The sequence below is a fragment of the Hibiscus syriacus genome, unplaced genomic scaffold, assembly GCF_006381635.1.
Source record: "Hibiscus syriacus cultivar Baekdansim isolate YM2019G1 unplaced genomic scaffold, ASM638163v2 tig00111671_pilon, whole genome shotgun sequence".
Lineage (NCBI taxonomy): Eukaryota > Viridiplantae > Streptophyta > Magnoliopsida > Malvales > Malvaceae > Hibiscus > Hibiscus syriacus.
This window is the reverse complement of record NW_024063152.1, coordinates 1,843,546-1,862,492: the sequence shown is the minus strand read 5'-3', so window position 1 is coordinate 1,862,492 and position 18,947 is coordinate 1,843,546. Positions and strand designations below refer to the sequence as shown.

The window sequence follows — 18,947 nt, the reverse complement described above, 5'->3', positions numbered from 1 at the left end:
AATGGTTACCTTGTTAAGTGCCCGGTAATCGACGTACATGCGCAACGACCCATTGTGCTTCTTTTGGAAGAGTACCGGTGCACCATACGATGCCTTAGAAGGTCGAATCATTCCCATATCAACTAGTTCTTTGATTTGCCTTCGAAGTTCCTCAAGTTCGGGTGAGGCCATTCGATAGGGTGCCAAGGCTGGCGGCTTGGCACCGGGTTCCAACTCGATCTTGTGATCCACCTCATGCCTTGGGGGAAGTTTATTTGGTAACTCGGGCGGTATCACGTCCTTGTTCTCCTCTAAGACTTCACGGATGATCAATGGTAGGTCATCCGTTTTCTTGATCTCGTCATCTTCCTTTAGCATGGCCAAGTAAGTAATGTCCCCTTTCTTGATGCCTTTACCAAGTTGTATGGCCGAGAGTTGTGTGGCATCTCGACCTTGCTCTTTCGGTGCCTCGACCATGGGGATCATACAAGGAGACCCTTTCTCCAAGATGCAAACGGAACTAAAGGAAGACATAGGGATAACGGTTACCTGTCAGAGAAAGTCCAACCCCAAAACGACCTTGAAGTCATCCATGAGAATGACAGAAAAGTTCACTTGGCCCTTCCAAGTGCCTAAGCGTAGCTCGACCCCTCGTGCCACGCCATGGAGTGGTACTGCTTGTGTGTTTACCGTCTTGAGCCATCATGTGCTCCAAGTGTACTTTAGGCCCAAACGGTTGGCTTCGTCTTTAGACACGAAATTGTGGGTACTCCCGTGTCCACCATGGCTCTTGTCGGTTTCTCGTTGATCACCGCTTCCACATACATGAGCCCATTACTCGGTGTTGGTGTCAATGGCTTGGCCTTCAAGGCGTTTAGAACTTGGAGTGACCCCATCTCGGCTTGAGACTCTATGTCTTGACGATCGACGATGGCAGACAATGAACCAAGTTTGGGACAGCTACTCATCGGATGCGGCCCTTTACACAAGAAGCATCCTCCTTTGGGAACGAAGGCCTTTTTTTTCTCTTCATAGTCCCTTCGGCCCGGACGTCGATCACGATCTCCCTCTTTAGCTTGTGGCCTTCGATGATATCGGTCTCAGTTGCCTTGGTAATTCTCCCACCGTTCTCCCCCACCTTTGGCTGGATACTTATCTTTATTTTTCGTCGCATTGGTGTAGGAGTAAGGTTGGAAGTCGACGAGTGACTCGGCGATGGCAATAGCCTCATCAACCGTTTTAATGTCCCGACGGTGCATCTCTTACTTGGCCCATCCTTGTAGTCCGTCAATGAAATAGAACAAGAGATCCTTCTCGAACATATTGGGAATTTAAAGCATAAGGGTTGTGAATTCTTTTACATAGTCCCGCATAGTACCCCATTGCTTCAACTCCCGCAATCTCTTGCGAGCCTCGTAGACCACATTCTCAGGGTAGAAGTGCTTCTTGAGTTTTTTCTTGAACTTGTCCCATGTTTCTAACCGACAAGCCCCTCGCTTTATGTCAGCATGTTTCCTACGCCACCATAACATAGTAGTATCGGAAAGATATAAAGTAGCGATTTTTACCTTAGCCGCCTCGTCGTTAAGGTCGATTCCCTCGAAGTATTGCTTCATCCGCCATAGGTAGTTTTCGACTTCCTTGGCGTCCCTTGTCCCGTTGAACCCTTGCGGCTTGGGGCACTTGACCCTCGGGTTGGAGATGGTGATGTTAGCACTCCCGCTAACAGCGGCTCTCTTACAGAGCGTCACGTCCTCCCGCATCCCCTCGATGCTTTCACGTAAGGATTGGATCATATCTTCTAGTCGTATGAACCGAACTTCTACCTCATTGCTAGTCTCTTCGACACTCCCCTTGAGCGTGTCAACTTGCTCCAAGACATGGTCCTCCAGCGTCTTGAAGTCATGCTGGACCCTCTCTAGCCTCTCCCCGAATTCTGCCACCATTGGTTCTAGTGAGTTCCCCTCGCGGGCCTTACTCTGGTCCCTTTTTTTCTTCTGGTTGGTGGGTACAGCTTCTCTCCCACGTTCCTCAGTAATAGTTGACTCGTTGGTGCTCTTCTTCGGGTTGGTGGGTACAGTTTCTTTCCCACGTCCCTCGGTAATAGTCGACTCGTTCGAGTTCCCGGACATTCCTACAAGACACGTGCACAATATTGATGCTTTAACCAGCTTTGATACCAACTGTCACGGACTTAATCTCTCAATAAGCCTCGTGCGGCCTTAGCTCCTTTTCGCCCCTCGCGATAGCTAAGTCAGCCTCACTCAAACTCGTGTAAATGTGGGAAAGGATTAGCAAGGAAACAAAGAACAAATGAAAGAACTTTGAGAGAAAGCTTGTTGATATGCTTGAAAGCTTACAACTCTTGGATGATTTACAAATGAGGATTCTACACCTATTTATAGCATCCCACCTCCTCAATGGACGGTGGAGATTGATTTGATCCTACGGTAGGGAGAGATTCTCTAGAATTCTCTATTATTTCCTACCTAACATGGAAGACTCTAGAATGCTTCTAGAATATGTACAAGTCTTGAGTGTTCTAGAATAATCTACACTATTCTATCAACCTCCAAGACCAAATGTGGCCCAACATAACCCAAAGTGTGGGAAAAATCCCAAGTTCATGACACTCTACTCGTTTTACGATATAGCCGGTTTTCTTCTGGATCTCCTCCTGTTATAGCAAGAAACGAAAATATAACCATTGAGCAGAGATTTTGAGGTGTAATAATCGTCTTGACTAATGTTGGATTTCTTAAGCAAGTTTCACTAATTGCGGATAATGAAAAGCAGCATTTTGAATAAAGGTAAATAATTAGGAGTATAAAGTTTATAGCAAAGGAACTAAGTTAATAACGATCAAAACTAATAATTAAAAGGAGAGACAAGAAGAAATGCACTACTAGTCGTTGCCTGCTAAGTAGTCTTTAACAAAGGAATTTGTGACAGCTCATTCAACTTTTCAAACTGCAGAAACTTTTCCATTTTCAATCTCATATTAATGTCGTTAGCAATCCGGTTAAGTTATGCCATACAAATCAAATAATGCCACATAAAACATGAAAACTGCGTCTTTAGCAAAAACTCTGAATAGATGGTTTTTGTTTAAACTGTAACACTCATCAAGAGACCAGAGATCATCTTTTCTATAATTGCTCCTTGGCTGCTGGTATATGAAAATCAATTCTTATCAAGAATGGAATGAACTATTCTACTTTGACTTGGGATGATATGGTAACTCGTGCTTGTTCCTCTTGGAAAGGAAAGTCCCTCTTAACCACCATTTTGAAGATTTCTTGGAATGCTCTCATCTACTTCGTGTGGCAAGAATGGAACCAGAGATTATTTCAGGGCCGATTCCGTTCTACTGACGTTATTCTTAAAGAAATTGTTGACGTGGTTGCAATTCGTCTTAGGGGCAAAACCATAAATCGACTAGATAGTACTAACTTACTTATTTGTAATGCTTGGGGTATAGTCTAGCCAATCATTGGTTGTGTAATTAGACTGTTTTTGTTTTGTTGATTGGTTGTAGCTAAACCTTGCTATTTTGGGTAATAAAAATCTGAATTATCCAAAAAAAAACTCTGAACAGATAAGAAACATTCAAGAGTAGAAAAGTAAATACAAAATCATTCAAAATTAGGTAGACCACATACCCCAACTGTTCCACCATATTCATCAAGAACAACAGCCATGCGAACCTTCCTGATTCGAAACTCTCTAAGGAGATTCCAGACTGACATTGAATCTGCAAAACAAATTGAGAATACTAATTGTACTGGCTTCTCAGAATATAATCTATAGGCACATGTTGCAAAGTATGAATCCAACAGAATTACCGGGCACAAAGTATGCAGGTTTATGAGCCATATCTGCCACAGTAGTACTTTCTAGCAGTTCACCCTTCAAAATCAAACAGATCATAATTCTGCACACTATGATAATGTTGCATGCATCAATTAGCAAAGACTTACCAATGAAATAAAGAAAAAATATTATAAAAATATTATGAGCAGAAATCGTCTCACCTTTGGAACGTAATCTAGTAGGTCCAAAGCATATGCGATACCTACTATATTGTCAATCCGCTGCTCAAAAGCAGGCACCCTGAGAAAATGATTTCAACAAATCTCTTAGCTTGTTTCGTAAGGAAAAACAGCTAAAAGATGAATTACTAACTACTAAGCTTATCTACCTTGAATATTGATGAGTCAGCCACAAATTGTGGAACTCAACAAGAGTTGAGCTTGCATCGATTGCGACTGCGTCAACAAGAGGTGTCATCACCTCTCGAACATGGGTATCTTTTATCTCTAATACATTTTCAATCATATCCTGCAAGAGATTCCAATGGTAAGAGCACCAGAACCAAACAAAGAAAGAAGAACCAATGGATGATTCGTTTAGATTTATGCAAAATAGAGAGCAATAATTGCAGCATGCCCGTCCGTAGGCATTGTACCGGATAGCTAAGGTGGAGCTATTCATTTTGGGTTCACTAAAGAACCACTGGTCTACTGCTACAGAAGAGGAGATAACAGAAAAATATCCATTGCAGATAAAATTTTGGGCTAATCAAGTGCTCAATCAAAATTATTCGTTTGTACTTATAATATAGATGACATATATGGTTACCTGCTCCTCCTCTATTGCTCCACTCAACCCTGCCCCTCGTAACATTAACTTCAAATCATCTTCGGTAACATAAGGTTCGCTAAAATAAAGAGACAAGGAATAAGGCATTTAGAAGCCGTATAACACAATGATGACATACGTTGAAATTTTGACAGACCATTGCAAAAGACGCTGATAATGCATGGGGACTTAAATGATGTGGATAGGTTAAATCCACGTAACTATTTTTCTTAACCTCTTTCCTTCTAGACCAAGAATTTTGAGCATTCCCATTGATAAATATGTCACAAGTCGTCCAACTGGATATAGTATTACAGAGAGCCATGCCACTGGCCTGACCTAGAAATATTTTAACCACAGTTAGTTGGACAATTTTATTTTGACACTCATCTGGATAGTGATGAAATTTCAATTCCCTGAATGATTTTATTTTATTTTTGAATGAAGAAAAAGAGGGGGGGAGGGGGCTTACCACAAATCTGGCTACTTCAGTGGGATTGTGAACAGCTATACTCTTTGGAGTAATCTCAGTGAGAAGCAAAATGGCAACCTAGCATCATAAAAGAAAAGGTAACTGGCTTTCAAATTTATTGCACGAGTAGATATGTTATATATTCATGTGCTAACCGAGTCCGACCACAACTCATCTTTATGACTTCTAATAAAATCAAGATACACGAAAGACAAAACGAGGGCATGCATACGACAAATACAACCCCAAATCCAAATCTAAAAACAAGTTATTGATACATACGGTCATTACTCCAGCTTCCCCAAACATTGATGTTGCAGCATTTGTCACTAAAGCAGTTGCTCCAATGTTGACAGCCCTGAGTAGCGAAATTAAATCCACAATAAGTAATACATTCAAGCTAAAGCTGCAAAAGGAAAATGGAACAGGTCAAGGTTATGGCAAGAAAAGAAGAGTACGTAGTGCCAATAAGAATGGTTGTGAGAAAGCGTGTTACATCACTGGAAAGCATTTTAAAAACACCATCTTCAGAGTCTTTTTCAGCCAGCTCGCGTACCTGACACAAGTTAACTTCAGGTGATCAATGAACGACAAAATTCTTAAGGGTTTGATCACATATACAATGGAGGAAACTTGCAGCAGAAACTTCAATCGTCTGCAACAGCAGAGACTGGAATCCTCTGTAACTAAAAATCAAAGTACAATTCATACTTCAAAAGGTTTGTCTGAACGAAAAATTCTCAAGGGTTTGACCACTAACTGATGTTGACTTAGGTTTCATAGCTGAAATGATACATACTTTATGTTGTTGTTCTCTGGCTTATTCTTAAAGTTGCTTATGTTTCTCTATCATTTTCTCTCTTTGTTTTCCTTCTTTCACCTATCTTTTTTCTCTCTCTTTTCACTCTAATGTGCTTCGATCTATCTTTCTCCCTGTGTGCTCAACATTAATAACTTGGTTCCTCTTATAAGTAATTATGATTGAGCTCATATCTAGAAGAGACGGATATCATTCAAATTCGATAATGATAGGCGCTGGTGTGTCCGAATCTCAAAGTGGAACCTTGCATCTTTGTGTACATGTGGGGATTTAAGGACACAATAGATCCTCTTCTTGGTCGGTGACGGCACGGGTCCCATCGTCTTGGCATTGGTAGTACGAGCGGCATCCAAAATCTGCTTGCAAGAGTCCTCGATCAAGGGTACCCAGTATGACCTATGTTTAATTCGAATCTTCTGCTTAGGTGCTGCCTGTGAAAGGAATTGTGAATAAGAATTTCCTGCATAATCACCAGAAATCAAGATCAAAATATAATGTATTTAGAGACAAGTTTCCGATCGCGTCAGTCGAATCCAGCATGAGACAAAGGCAATAGAAGACACCTAGAAAGATAATAACGATTCGGAGCGGAACATTCTAGGCCAACCAGACCCAACTGATAGGGGTAGTAAGTCTTCTTTACCAATGATTGGTAAAGGCCGGTTACCATCGACAGCTGTAGATGGTGATCCTTCGATCTCATATTTCATGGATCTTATTCATTTCAATTCCTGAGTTCGAATTTGGTTGTTGTTTTACTAGAAAATGTCCCAAAACTCATGAATCTCGTCTGAAATATTTCGGCTTCCTCTCCTTCGATCTCTAATTCGTGGACTCCAGAGCAAGTTCCAATAAAATGGAGGATGAATTTGGAATCAAGGTGTCAAGACGAACAAGTCTCTTGAAATTTGAGACCGAACGACCACAATCTACGGCGATCGATAGTAGTGTCCAACCACCTTTTGTTTTTATTTTATATTTTCAATTATTTTAAATTAAATAATAAAAAAAATGTCACGTCATATAAAAATAATAATAAAATAATTCAGAGTGATCAAAACTGGAATACTTTGAAAGTTTAGTGGGTAAATTAAAAAATTGAAAGTAGTGAGTACCTATAATAGACACACAATCCCTTGAATCGCATACTTTTGATGGATTAGCAATTAGTTCCAGAGAAGCACAATCATCTATGCTCACATATTCTACACTTGTTGGAAGCTCAGGCAACGATTTCAGCCCCCGGCAATTCATCAATGCAAGACCTTTAAGCTTGGAAAGTCGAGTAAGAGAATCAGGTAGGCTGATGAAATTGTTACCACTGAGATTGAGCATTACCAAAGAGGATAGACAAGAAATATCATTAGGAATATCTCCTTCACAAAGATTGCAGTCCCTTAGTTTCAGCTCTGTCAATGAACTCAAACCCGACAACGAAGGCAACATCAGAGCCATTGAATTTGTCTTTCCTCTTTGGAATTTTTTGAAGAGAGAAGGCAAATTTTGTCGAAACTTAGATGAAGATCCCTTGCGGCCGTTGAAAGACAAAACTTTAAGATTTTTAAGTCGAAAAATGAAGGACGGTGGTCTTGTTATGGCCGTTTCACTCAAGTCAATCTCTTCCAAAAACTCTGCTAGCTGCAAACTCTGTGGCAAAAATCCAACTCTATAACATCCGGAAAGATCAAGAGTTTTTAGGCAATCCATTTTGCAATCAATCTCTGGAAACCAAAGAAGATTTGAGCAACCCGAGAGAATGAACGTTTGAAGAGATTCCATTCCAATTTTGGTTGGAAGATTCTTAAGACCTTTGCAGCCTCTCAAATTCAAATTTTGAAGCCTCTTAAGCTCTGCTATGGATGGATGAACATCAACTATTTTTGTACAACCTTCCAGGATCAGAACTTCAAGATCTGGGGCCATTGTGAAGTCCGGAGTCTTGATCAGGTTCGGGGACTCTCTGAGGTTTAACACTTTCAGCTTGTACAAGGGCTGTTGAAAACAATAATAAATTAGAGAGAAAAGAGAAAACATAAGAAAGCTCGTTCTTGTTATTTTTGTCTCTATCATAATCAAATTTTATTCATTCATCTTAAAATTAGAGAATGAATTCTTACTCTGGTTCCCTTCCATAGTTGTTCAATGCGACTGTATTGTAAGAGAAGTGCAACAAGGTTGTCCGGTTGAAAGCCTGAGGGCAGAGATCTTAAAGGGAATCCTTTCCAATCTAAAAGCCGTAGCTCATTAGAAAGATATTTGAGACCATCACAATTTGAGAGGCAAACAACTTTGAGCAATCTCAATCTTTTCATCTTCGAGAAGGCATCGACACTCAAATTGAATGTCTTGTTCGATTCCCTGATAACCATGAGAAAAACAAAAAAATGAGCTTCAAACTATGCAAAAACAAATCCAATACCTAAAAGCTATGTTGCTCCATTACTGTGTTTTCAATCATCCGTATTTGATACTTGTATCTGACGCATTAGAGTATTGTAATATGATATTTCAAGAACTCTTCGAATCCATGGAAAAACGTTAAAATCAATACCCATGTTTTCCTACCGTTGATTGTCGATGATCATGGCTTCAATCACCTCCGTGGCCTACATGTAATCAAGAACAGAGTATAAGAAGACAGAATGAATGGTTTAAACTGCATGATAAAACTTTTGACCATTTACACCTATGATAATCTTTAAACAAATTATAACATTTTCCTATGAGAATGATTTACTGAAATTATGTACTTATTCAAATCCTTATAACATTTATAATCAACTAAAAATATTTTAAATGACATAGTTTTGCAATATAATGAATAAATATATTCATCCTACTCGATCGAATATTCAAAATATTATGTATACTTTTGTACGTAGGAAGACTTAATTTTATTGAATGACTTAAGTTTTTTTTGTTAGAACATGTTGGATGTCCCTTTCATCCCACAATCTGCAACGCTTTCCAGGTTCATCAATAGATTTTTCCCAAACAATTTTTCTTCCCATTTCTTGTAGCAAGTCATGCATCCACAATCTGTTGTCTCCCTTAACTGCCACTAGGGATTTCTTAACGAGAACATCGATTCCAATATCTGGGAAAAACTCACAACCATCCAACACTTTGGTTACAAAATCTTTCTCCTCCCCATTGAAGAAGCATGCGATATCAAGAAATATATTCTTTTCCCTTTCTTCCAATCCATCAAAGCTGATTCTAAGTCTATCAAGAATTTCTTTGTTGGAATCTCGTTTAAGTCTTTCAATTGAACTTCTCCATTGAGTTGCATCTCTACCACACAGAAAAGAACCCAAAACTTCAAGAGCTAAGGGAAGACCACCAGCGTAGCGTACAACATGTTTAGAAAGCTCAATGAAAACACCTTCTAATACTGTCTCACTATCGAAAGCTTTCAATTTAAAAAGCCGAAGTGCATCATTGGGACTCAATGTCGCAGGCTTATACACATAATCAGCTCGATAAAATCGGAGCAGATGTTCATCTCTTGTTGTTACAATGATCCTACTGCCTGTACCGAACCAATCACGCCTTCCAGCCAAGTGTTCCAAATGTTTTCTGTTATCAACATCATCGATAACAACAAGAACCTTTTTGTGAGACAACCTATGACTGATGATTGCATTTCCTTCATCAACATCGAATATACTGAATCCTCCTTCAGACAAGGTTTGAGTAAGAAGTTGTTTCTGTAAAGAAACAAGTCCGAATTTGTTTGAAACTTCTCGAACATCAGCAAGAAAGCTTTTGCCTTCAAAATGAGATGACATTTGGTTGTAAACAACTCTTGCAAGAGTGGTTTTACCAATGCCACCCATTCCACATATTCCTATAATACGGACATCATCTTCTCCAACATCGATTTTTGAATACAACTCCTCCAAACGGGAACTAATTCCAACCAACTTATCATGAACAATTGGATATGTTTGACATAATTTTGCAGAGATTTTTTTAGCAATATCTCCAATAAATTCAGATTCAAGCCTACAATAGAAATTAAATTTAGTTTTTTTATTCATTTAAGAAATGAACAGATATGACCATGAAATAAATGATCAAAGAAAGAAAAGAATGAATTACTTGTTATTCAAATGCCATCCCTTGATGTTAGAAACCTCAGTCAAAGCATTTCGCCATCTTTGGATCTTGTGCTGATCTTCCTTGTATGTCTCTTCGTGTTTGGCAAATGCTTCTCCAACTTTATCCTTTTGTTTTCTCAAATCAGACGGATCCACGTCATAGAAAATTGGAAATACTTTATGACCTTTTTCCAATTTTTGTTTAACAATCTCAGCAAGCTCCTCCAAACACCAACTTGAAAAGGCGTAGGTTTTGGAGAAAACGATAACCGAGCACCATGATTGTTGAATGGCTTTAAAGAGTTCTGGGGCAATCTCTTTGCCGGCCTCCAGCTTGGGGTCATCCCTGAAAGTGACGATTCCACTGCGTTGAAGAGCATCATAGAGATGACCTGTAAAATTTCTGCGGGTATCTTCACCTCTAAAACTCAAGAAAACATCATATTTGTGTCTGGAAATAGACGAGGAAGACGAAGGCAACGGCAACATGACGAATTATAGGAGGAAGAAAAGGGTGTCTCAATCTAATGTTCAAATCAAAGAAATATAGATGGCTTGATACCCAGGAAGAAACTAGGAACAGTCCAAATATATGAGCATCAATAAATAGAAAAAAAAGATGAAATTTCCAAGAAGCTGAGACTAGGAAGAACCCAAGAAGCTGAGACTACAACTGCTTGCTTTGCTTTCTTCTGTTCACTGTTGATTAGGCCTCGAGTCTAGCGTAAAGTCAACAATTTCCAAAAACAAAGGCAGCAATTTCTGTATAATTATTAATACCAAAGGAAGAAAGCGTGTAGTGGTGGAAATGAAGGTGTTTTCCCGGAAGAATCCAAGAAGCTGAGACTACAACTGCTTCCTTTGTTTTCTTCTGTTCACTGTTGATTAGGCCTCGAGTCTAGGGTAAAATCCACAAAGTTACTCAATAATTTAAAATTTAAACCGTTGCATCTATAAATATATATAAAGAAAATTTGGATAAATATTAGGGTAAAGTATAGTAATGGTCACTGAACATTTCTGAAGCTTGCATTTAGGTCCCCTAACTTTTAAAACTTGCAATACAGTCCCCTAACTTTTAAAACTTGCAATACAGTCCCCCAATATTTATTCCGTTTGCAATATGGTCCCTCAACTTAAACCACCGTTAGAAAATTAGGGTAAATTATATAAACGGTCATTGAACTTTTCAGGCACTTGAATTTAGGTCTCCCAACTTTTAAAACTTACAAAACATTCCTTAATTTCATTCTAAACCCCAATTTCCAAAGTAATTCAATTTCATTCTAAACCCTAAATTCCAAAATAATTCAATTCAATTTTAAACCTCAAATTCTAAAATACTTCAATTTAAGGTTTAGAATGTAATTGAATTATTTTGGAATTTAGGTTTTAGAATGAAATTAAGGTGTTTTTAAATTTTGAACATGAATTTACTATTTGACAATATTTATTTCAATATAAATTTGAGGTTTATTTAACTGTTTATATCAATTTTGAATAACAATATGCATTGATTAAACATCCCGAATAGCAAAATGGAAGCACTCTATTCGGTATTTCAACTTCCCATAAACTATGCTCATTTCTTCAACTTTTGACTATATGAAATTCGGAACACTCATTTGGAGCATTATGATTTAAGTACCACTATGTTCTTGCATGCTATTTTTTTATCAGATTTGAGCACCTAACCCTTCAGTGCTTTACAGTGCGATCATTTATGATTTACCTGAATTTGCTCATACAGTGATCATTTATGATTTAGTAGAATCAATGGTTTAGAATGAAATTGAATTACTTTGGAAATTGGGGTTTATAATGAAATTGAGGACTGTTTTGCAAGTTTTAAAAGTTGGGAGACCTAAATTCAAGTGTCTGAAAAATTCAATGACCGTTTATATAATTTACCCTAATTTTCCAACAGTGGTTTAAGTTGGGGGACCATATTGCAAACAGAATAAATGTTGGGGGACTGTATTGTAAGTTTTAAAAGTTGGGGGACCTAAATGCAAGCTTCATAAATGTTCAGTGACCATTACTATACTTTACCCTAAATATTATTTTAAAATATTTTATGATATTTAAAAAATTTGATGATATTCAAATGTGTTTTTTTACACATTAATACTTTAACGTATCACCATATTAATACATAAATTAATCTATTTTTTCAATATTGACATTTCTTTTATAACGGATTTATTTTTAAAAAGATACTCAATAATTTAAAATATTTTTTTTTATTTTGGATAAAATTAATGATTTAAGAAAAAGAATTAATAGAATGTTATTAAGCTATTTAGTAAATTAAACACGATTACTTTAGGGGTGGAAATTGGATCGAAAATGAAATGGAGTTGTTTTCCCGGAAGAATCCAAGAAGCTCATACTACAACTGCTTGCTTTGCCTTCTTCTGTTCGCTGTTGACTAAGCCTCGAGTCGAGCGTAAAGTCGACAATATGTACTACGTATTTTTCGACATGTGATATATTCAAATCCTCATTTTGATATATACTATGTATTACATATTTTTTTACACGTAGAATATATAATATCATCACTTTCAAAACATTACATGTGATATATCATATTACGCACGCGCAAAAAGGGCAAAGAAAGAAAGAAAGATGGAAAAATTAACAAAATTATTGACGTGATAATTTTTTTTATTTTTTCAATAATGACGTGGTATTATCTTATGATGCTTACGATAACACGTTAACATCATTGTTAAATTTTTAATGGTGAAATACTAAATTAAAATCTAAATTAAATGTTAGGTTTTATTTTTTTAAAAAAGGTAAAAATTAGGTACCAAACCAGAAGAAAAGGAATAGTGTAGGTACTACATGTGTAGTTTATCCAAAATAAAAAGAAAAAAACCTTCTTGGATAACAATGGTGAACTTGTGAATTGAACTACGCTCAGCTGCTCTTACCTTCATATCTCTTACTTCTTTTCTTCCCCATCCAAAGCTTGAAATCTGCAATGGCGGTGTCATCGATCTCTGCAATTCTGTTTCCTTCTTCAACAATCCCAAACCCTTCTTCACCCAAACCAAGGCTCACTTTTCTTTCTACTTCTTCACCGCTTTCTTTCAACCCCTTGAAGCTCCCCACTCAATCCCTCAAACTTTCACAGTTCACCACAAAGACTTTTTGTAACACCCTCAGACTGATGCGGATAACCCGATCTGATCTGGAGTGTCACATTAGGGCCACCGGAGCGACCCACTGTAAAAATCGCTGAAAATTTAAAACTTTTATTCAAACATGTAACTAACCAATTGATTTATCATTGTTCAGAAATAAAACAGATTTTCAGACTTGTAAATAAAACAAAATACAATTACATGCCCCCTAATCACATGTACCATACCCTGTAAGCAACGCCGGAAGAACTCTCTTATTGATATCGATAGCTGCACTGGTACAATTCTTTTAACCTGCAATGGTGAGTAATAGAGTGAGCTTCGGAAAGCTCAGTAATACAGAACTACCAAATGATGCTACATGACATGCAGATAAATGGGAAGCCATAATTTCCTTATTGAATCCAACGTATACCAATTGCGGAATAATTTGGGGTTCCATTAGTAGTTCATCGAGTAGAAGCCATGAATCTCAGTTCATAAGAAACCTTTCAAAGTATGACATTTTCAGGAGATCGAATAGAATGTCTAGTGTGTTCCAACAGTATAATAAAATCATAATAAGTACAAATCATAGTCCAGTAAATCTCACAATTTCGTAAAAGAGTTTAACTTTTGAAAATCATAGTTTAAACCCTTTTCTGGTACACCATCAGTAGTTCCCAAAAATTATTTTCCATATAGCTTACTTTATGCACATAGCAAAAAGAAAGCCGACTTAAGGATATGCTATGAAGCTTGTATCCTTAAGCCCAAGTCAATAAGTCCATATAGCTTACCCTAAGCACACAGCAAAGGAAAGCCGACCTAATGAAACATCTTGGGGCCCTCAAGAGTCACATTAGGCCCATTTAGCTTGATCAGAGCTATTCCATCGTAATTCAATTCCAAAATTCAATTGCACCGTGACATAAATTCCATAAATCCAAAAACATGGTAATCATATACCATTTCAAAACAAAAATTAGATAGCAGCCATATTCCATAAATTGTCACATTAAATTGGTGCATCCATAAAACAATAACCAATGAATTCGGTGTACCACATATTAAATCCAATAAAACAGTTCAGTAATAAGTAGGGAACACACTAGAGAATCCAAGTATTTCCAGAGGTCATTGTAGTTATCATTTTGGATAACATGAAACTTATGAAATTTGAACGAATTCCTGGAACAAGGTCCTATTGAGGAGAATCGATTACTAACCGATCTAGCCAGACATTTAATGTTGATACATTAGAATCCCACTATATTTTCGTGTGCTTTAGGAAAACGTTCAGGAACATTTATACATAATAATTCTAAATTCAGATTTACTGCGAGTGATTCCATTACCCAAACAATCAGGGGTATTCAGGAATATACTTTAAATTCATAGGATTTCAGCCCAATTGAACCAAATGAGATATCAGAATCTTTTCCATCTGCGTTACTTGTTTTTTTTTCAAACATGACCGAAGTGCTTTTAGATGAAATATAGAATCGAAGATTCAAGTCATTTACAATCTACGATTATAGATCATATTATCAAACAACTCGAGTTACCCAACTCTCAAACTGATGCATGTCAACAAGTCAATTCATTATCCTTCCAGTGTATTCACTCTTTAATACCATAGTGCAGATCCATAGATCATCCCCATAATCATCACTGAATAAATCTTCCAACGGTCTTTATTTCATTTCCACGTTTCAACAATATCAGGAAATACTGACGTACTTGATCCATGGCTCATAACCCATAATGACAATTCATCATGTAAGTTCAACAGTGTTTCCAAATCATCAAATCACCTATTTAATCCTTAGTCATTGATGTTACTTAGTTCGTTGGTAAGCAAGTCTATCCCGATTACTTTAAAGTTTTCCAGAATAATTCAGACGTTTCTGAATTTCAAATACATGTTATACTTCATTTCATTTCAATTTATTCATATAATAAAGTCATTCTGGTATTCGTGGTTGATTTGACTAACGACTACTCACTTATTAATACTGTATGCGCTCTAGAGTTGAGCTGCCCCAAGTACTTCCAGAATTATCATCGATCCAAATTTGAGAAGATGAACAAACATTCAAGTGATACTTATATCATTCAAGTAATAATATAGTACTAACGTTGGTTAATCACTTAAGTTGCGTTCCACAACTTTTACTGGTAGCACAACATCCATGTTTATTTGGATTTCTTAATTATTCCAAGACATTTACTTATTCTAGGTCATAAGGGCATTTTGGTCATTTTGGTGCTTAACATTTTTTTCTATTCATTTCAAAGCTTGAGTATATCCATTCATTCTTGAGCTTGGTGACATTCTTGAGTCATTTCCATTCCAGGGGTAATTTGGTCATTTTATAATTCTAGAATATTTCAATCATTTCCTTCCATCCGGTCTTATTATTTAATTCAATCTTATCATTTACTTCAGTCCTTTCGAACAATTCTATCAGCAGAATACCTCCGATAAATTACTCTTCAAGTATTTACTCATAACTCGGATATTTTTGGGTCAAGTGCCTTCTCAGATTTAACAAACGGAATATCATGAATTTTTTCTATACAAAGACATGATCTTAACAATTAAATTCATACTTAATCGATTTAAGTACGAATCCTCAAAGTATTTTTTTCATTTAGGGTCAACTCAGATTATTTTACCTCTCAAGGGCATTTTCGTAATTTCTTAACCAGATAATTTCAATATTTACTCTTAACAAAAATAAATATAATTTAGAGATCCTATGGTTAATTTCTTTTCGAAACATTCTCAAATCTTGAATGATTCCTTAACAGACTTCTAGTATCGTGCATAAACTCTCTTGGGGTTAAAAACCGGTTAACCGAATTTTCCAAGCAAAACTAGCATTTCTTATGCACATCTATAAATTTACCATATCAATATGTATTTTCAGAGTTATTAACCAACTTCCAGGGACAATTCTTGTCATCCTACATCATAAGGGTGTTTTCGTAATTTTACCCTACTAGAGTATTCTCATAATTTCCCCATCCAAGTACCTTTAACATTTAACCTTTGATGATATAAAATATAAGTTACAAATCTAGGGCTGATTTCTTTATCACCAATCACAAACTTGTAATTTAATTCTAATATTTCCTCAATCTCTTATATTATTCATTCGATCCGTATTCAGTTACAGAATCTCTACCACATTCATATCGAGTGTATAAATTATTCAACTCCACAAAAGTGACCAACATTATCTTATTCATGCATTTACCAATATCAACATGTTCCATAAAGCATAAAGAGGTAGTAAAGTATTACCTCATTTTCCGTGTCATACTGGTCGACCATTAAATTCCATTCGAACGCCCTCGATCTTTAATTCAACTTCCTATATTTTCCTCACGATCCAGACCATCAAAATTACTAACTCGTATCCAAATAATTTCCTTCGCCATAAAGATAGCTTATTAGAATTTAAATAATAATTTAGAAATCCAATTTGTATAATAGAATACTTGTGGGGTTACTTTAATAATTAATCACTAAAAATAGAGACTGAACCGAAATAATTTACACTATTAGGCCATAAACAAAAACTAATGAAAACTAGGAGACAAGGCCAAGTTCTTACCATATGCTTCTTCGAAATTCCAAGCTGTATGTGGAAAATCAAATAAATGCGGCCCCACCTTTGACATTGAGATTGATAATGATTTGAATAGCCATGTGTTTGCAATAAATAAATAAAATGATAATGGAATGGTATCCACGGCAAATGCAACAATTGAAAATGCATTGGACCCCGCGGCAATTTCAATAAACAAAAGTAGTTTGATAATTCATTGGCCCCCACGGCAATACAGAACCGAAAGTCACATTGGACTTGCTCGAGTGATTGCATCGTCCACTTTTTTCTCACTTCCTTCTCTTTGTACGATTGGTTTATAGAGCATGGCTCAGTGTATAAACTTGCTTTTGGATCAAAATCTTTTGTCGTTGTATCAGATTCTATATCACGAACGAGGTATAAGAAAGCGAAGTTATGGAGGGTCTCTAGCCAACATCGATCTGTCATAGCTAAGTTCGCCACCCCTAGGAGCTTCCTAAATCCATAACCGGTCAAAGAGTCCCAGTGATGCATCAATTACCAGAAAGTACACCACTCGGTTTCCATCGTGAGAGATGAAGCGACAATACCATGCATGTAGACTCCTTGCACTACCTCTTGTCTCCTTCAAGAATCACTCGGGAGAAACCCATGTCCAAAGCAACTCGACTGCATGCGAGGCAGACATAGCTTCCGCTCCAAAATTCCATAAGTGGAAGCTGAGGAAAGTTGCAGAGATGAAGCGGTTATAGTGGCTGCGTCCATTGAAACTAAAGCAACTTTCTCGGTGGGATTTAGTGGATACAAAAGCTTGCAAAAGTGAAAGCTTAAAGAAATGGATTCCACTGCCATACCATTATCCTTATTTAAAAATATATCTCTTCAAGTTGTGGTTCCCAATATTTAAAATATATATAAACAAATCAATCCATGTATTTAATCAATCACTCATCCAACAATTTGTACACATTCAACCTAACTCCTTATCTTCAATTTATTTAATAACTTAATGGTCTAATAAAATAATTATTAGCCAACCAACATCATATCATTTCATATATTTTAAACTAAAAGAAATCTAACCCCATCTTGGGGTGTGACACTTTTTCTGCCCCTGAAGATTTGCAAGAGATACTCGAGGTTTTCTATGTTTCTCCCTTTTCTTTATAGAACTTTGGAATTTATTTTTAAGCATTTGATTGCTCAGATATAGTGGGAATTGAAAAAGAAAAAATACAGTCTTTGCCATTTGGGCTTGACGGGGTTGAGTTTTTAGAGGTGTGTTTGTATAATTCTTTGTTTGTTTGCTAAGAAATGTGAGAAAAAAAATTGTTGAACTTCTGCCATTTCTGTTTAGTTCATATCATAGTCCTAAATTGCGATTCGCGGTGTTGCTTTAATATTGAAAAACGTTAAGATGCGATCGTTACACTGAGTTTCTGTAGCAATTTAATACTGCGGTTCATATGAGCCTGTCGTATTACTGTTGCACTCAAATTTGAAATCATGAACACCAACAAGTGAGCGTAGCTGATAGGATAGAATTGTAATTTGGACTTAGTTCATTGTTTGTACGCTAAGAAATGTGAGAGAGAAAATCCGTTGCACTGGAATTTGAGACACCGAGCATAGAAAAGTGAGTTTAGTTTTACATTCGATGTTTAGTTTTGCATATAATTAACTTCTTTTTAAAAAATAAATTATCTTAATTGCATTAACATTGTTACTAATGTAATAACACGGGGTTATAATTTGAATGCTGTTAAACATTTAACATTGTTGAGTATTTGATCAAATCGAGTTGAATTGAAATTTTGAGTTAATCGAATTGATGAGTTGTATTTTATAACTCAAACTTTATTTAAATTTTTTCTAGTTAGACGGTTTTATAAATTCGAGCGCTTAATTGACTAAGCTATCAAATCAAGCCCTAGATTGAGCCAAACCATACAAATTCTTAGTAATCTTATTTCTGATGATAGTTCTAATAATTCGAGCCCTCGTCTTCAATGACCGGTTATTCTTTGCTTAAAATGTGCTGCTCATTAAGAAGATGGTAGGTTGACCACAGTGATAGGCCAATCCGGTGCTTTGCATTCGATGCATTCGATACGAAGGTCATCGCCACGGTCTGATGCTAGTTTCTGAAATTCATTGGCCGACGTTGTTATGGTTTGATTTCTCTTTGAGGCAACT

The 18,947-nt window shown here is 36.7% G+C and overlaps 3 protein-coding genes across 3 annotated transcripts; all 3 read right to left on the bottom strand.

The window, feature by feature from the left end:
- Positions 1–2,570: 2,570 nt before the first annotated feature.
- LOC120167354 (DUF21 domain-containing protein At1g55930, chloroplastic-like) lies at positions 2,571–5,801 on the bottom strand. The gene is made up of 11 exons (XM_039176397.1): positions 5,730–5,801; positions 5,551–5,648; positions 5,375–5,450; positions 5,093–5,170; positions 4,856–4,959; positions 4,621–4,699; positions 4,181–4,320; positions 4,014–4,092; positions 3,825–3,920; positions 3,642–3,733; positions 2,571–2,656 (listed from the first exon to the last, which is right to left on the bottom strand). The coding sequence occupies exons 1-9, from the start codon at positions 5,799–5,801 to the stop codon at positions 3,906–3,908; spliced, it is 741 nt and encodes a 246-aa protein (XP_039032328.1). The 3' UTR covers positions 2,571–2,656; positions 3,642–3,733; positions 3,825–3,905.
- A 5-nt stretch (positions 5,802–5,806) lies between these two features.
- On the bottom strand, positions 5,807–8,296 carry LOC120167239 (disease resistance-like protein DSC1). The gene is made up of 3 exons (XM_039176310.1): positions 8,030–8,296; positions 7,028–7,904; positions 5,807–6,372 (listed from the first exon to the last, which is right to left on the bottom strand). Exons 1-3 carry the CDS (start codon positions 8,279–8,281, stop codon positions 6,086–6,088), a joined length of 1,416 nt encoding a protein of 471 aa, XP_039032241.1. The 5' UTR covers positions 8,282–8,296; the 3' UTR covers positions 5,807–6,085.
- Positions 8,297–8,818: 522 nt separating this feature from the next.
- Positions 8,819–10,549, bottom strand: LOC120167353 (TMV resistance protein N-like). Its single transcript, XM_039176396.1, has 2 exons — positions 10,017–10,549; positions 8,819–9,920 (listed from the first exon to the last, which is right to left on the bottom strand). The coding sequence occupies exons 1-2, from the start codon at positions 10,502–10,504 to the stop codon at positions 8,819–8,821; spliced, it is 1,590 nt and encodes a 529-aa protein (XP_039032327.1). The 5' UTR covers positions 10,505–10,549.
- Positions 10,550–18,947: the final 8,398 nt, after the last annotated feature.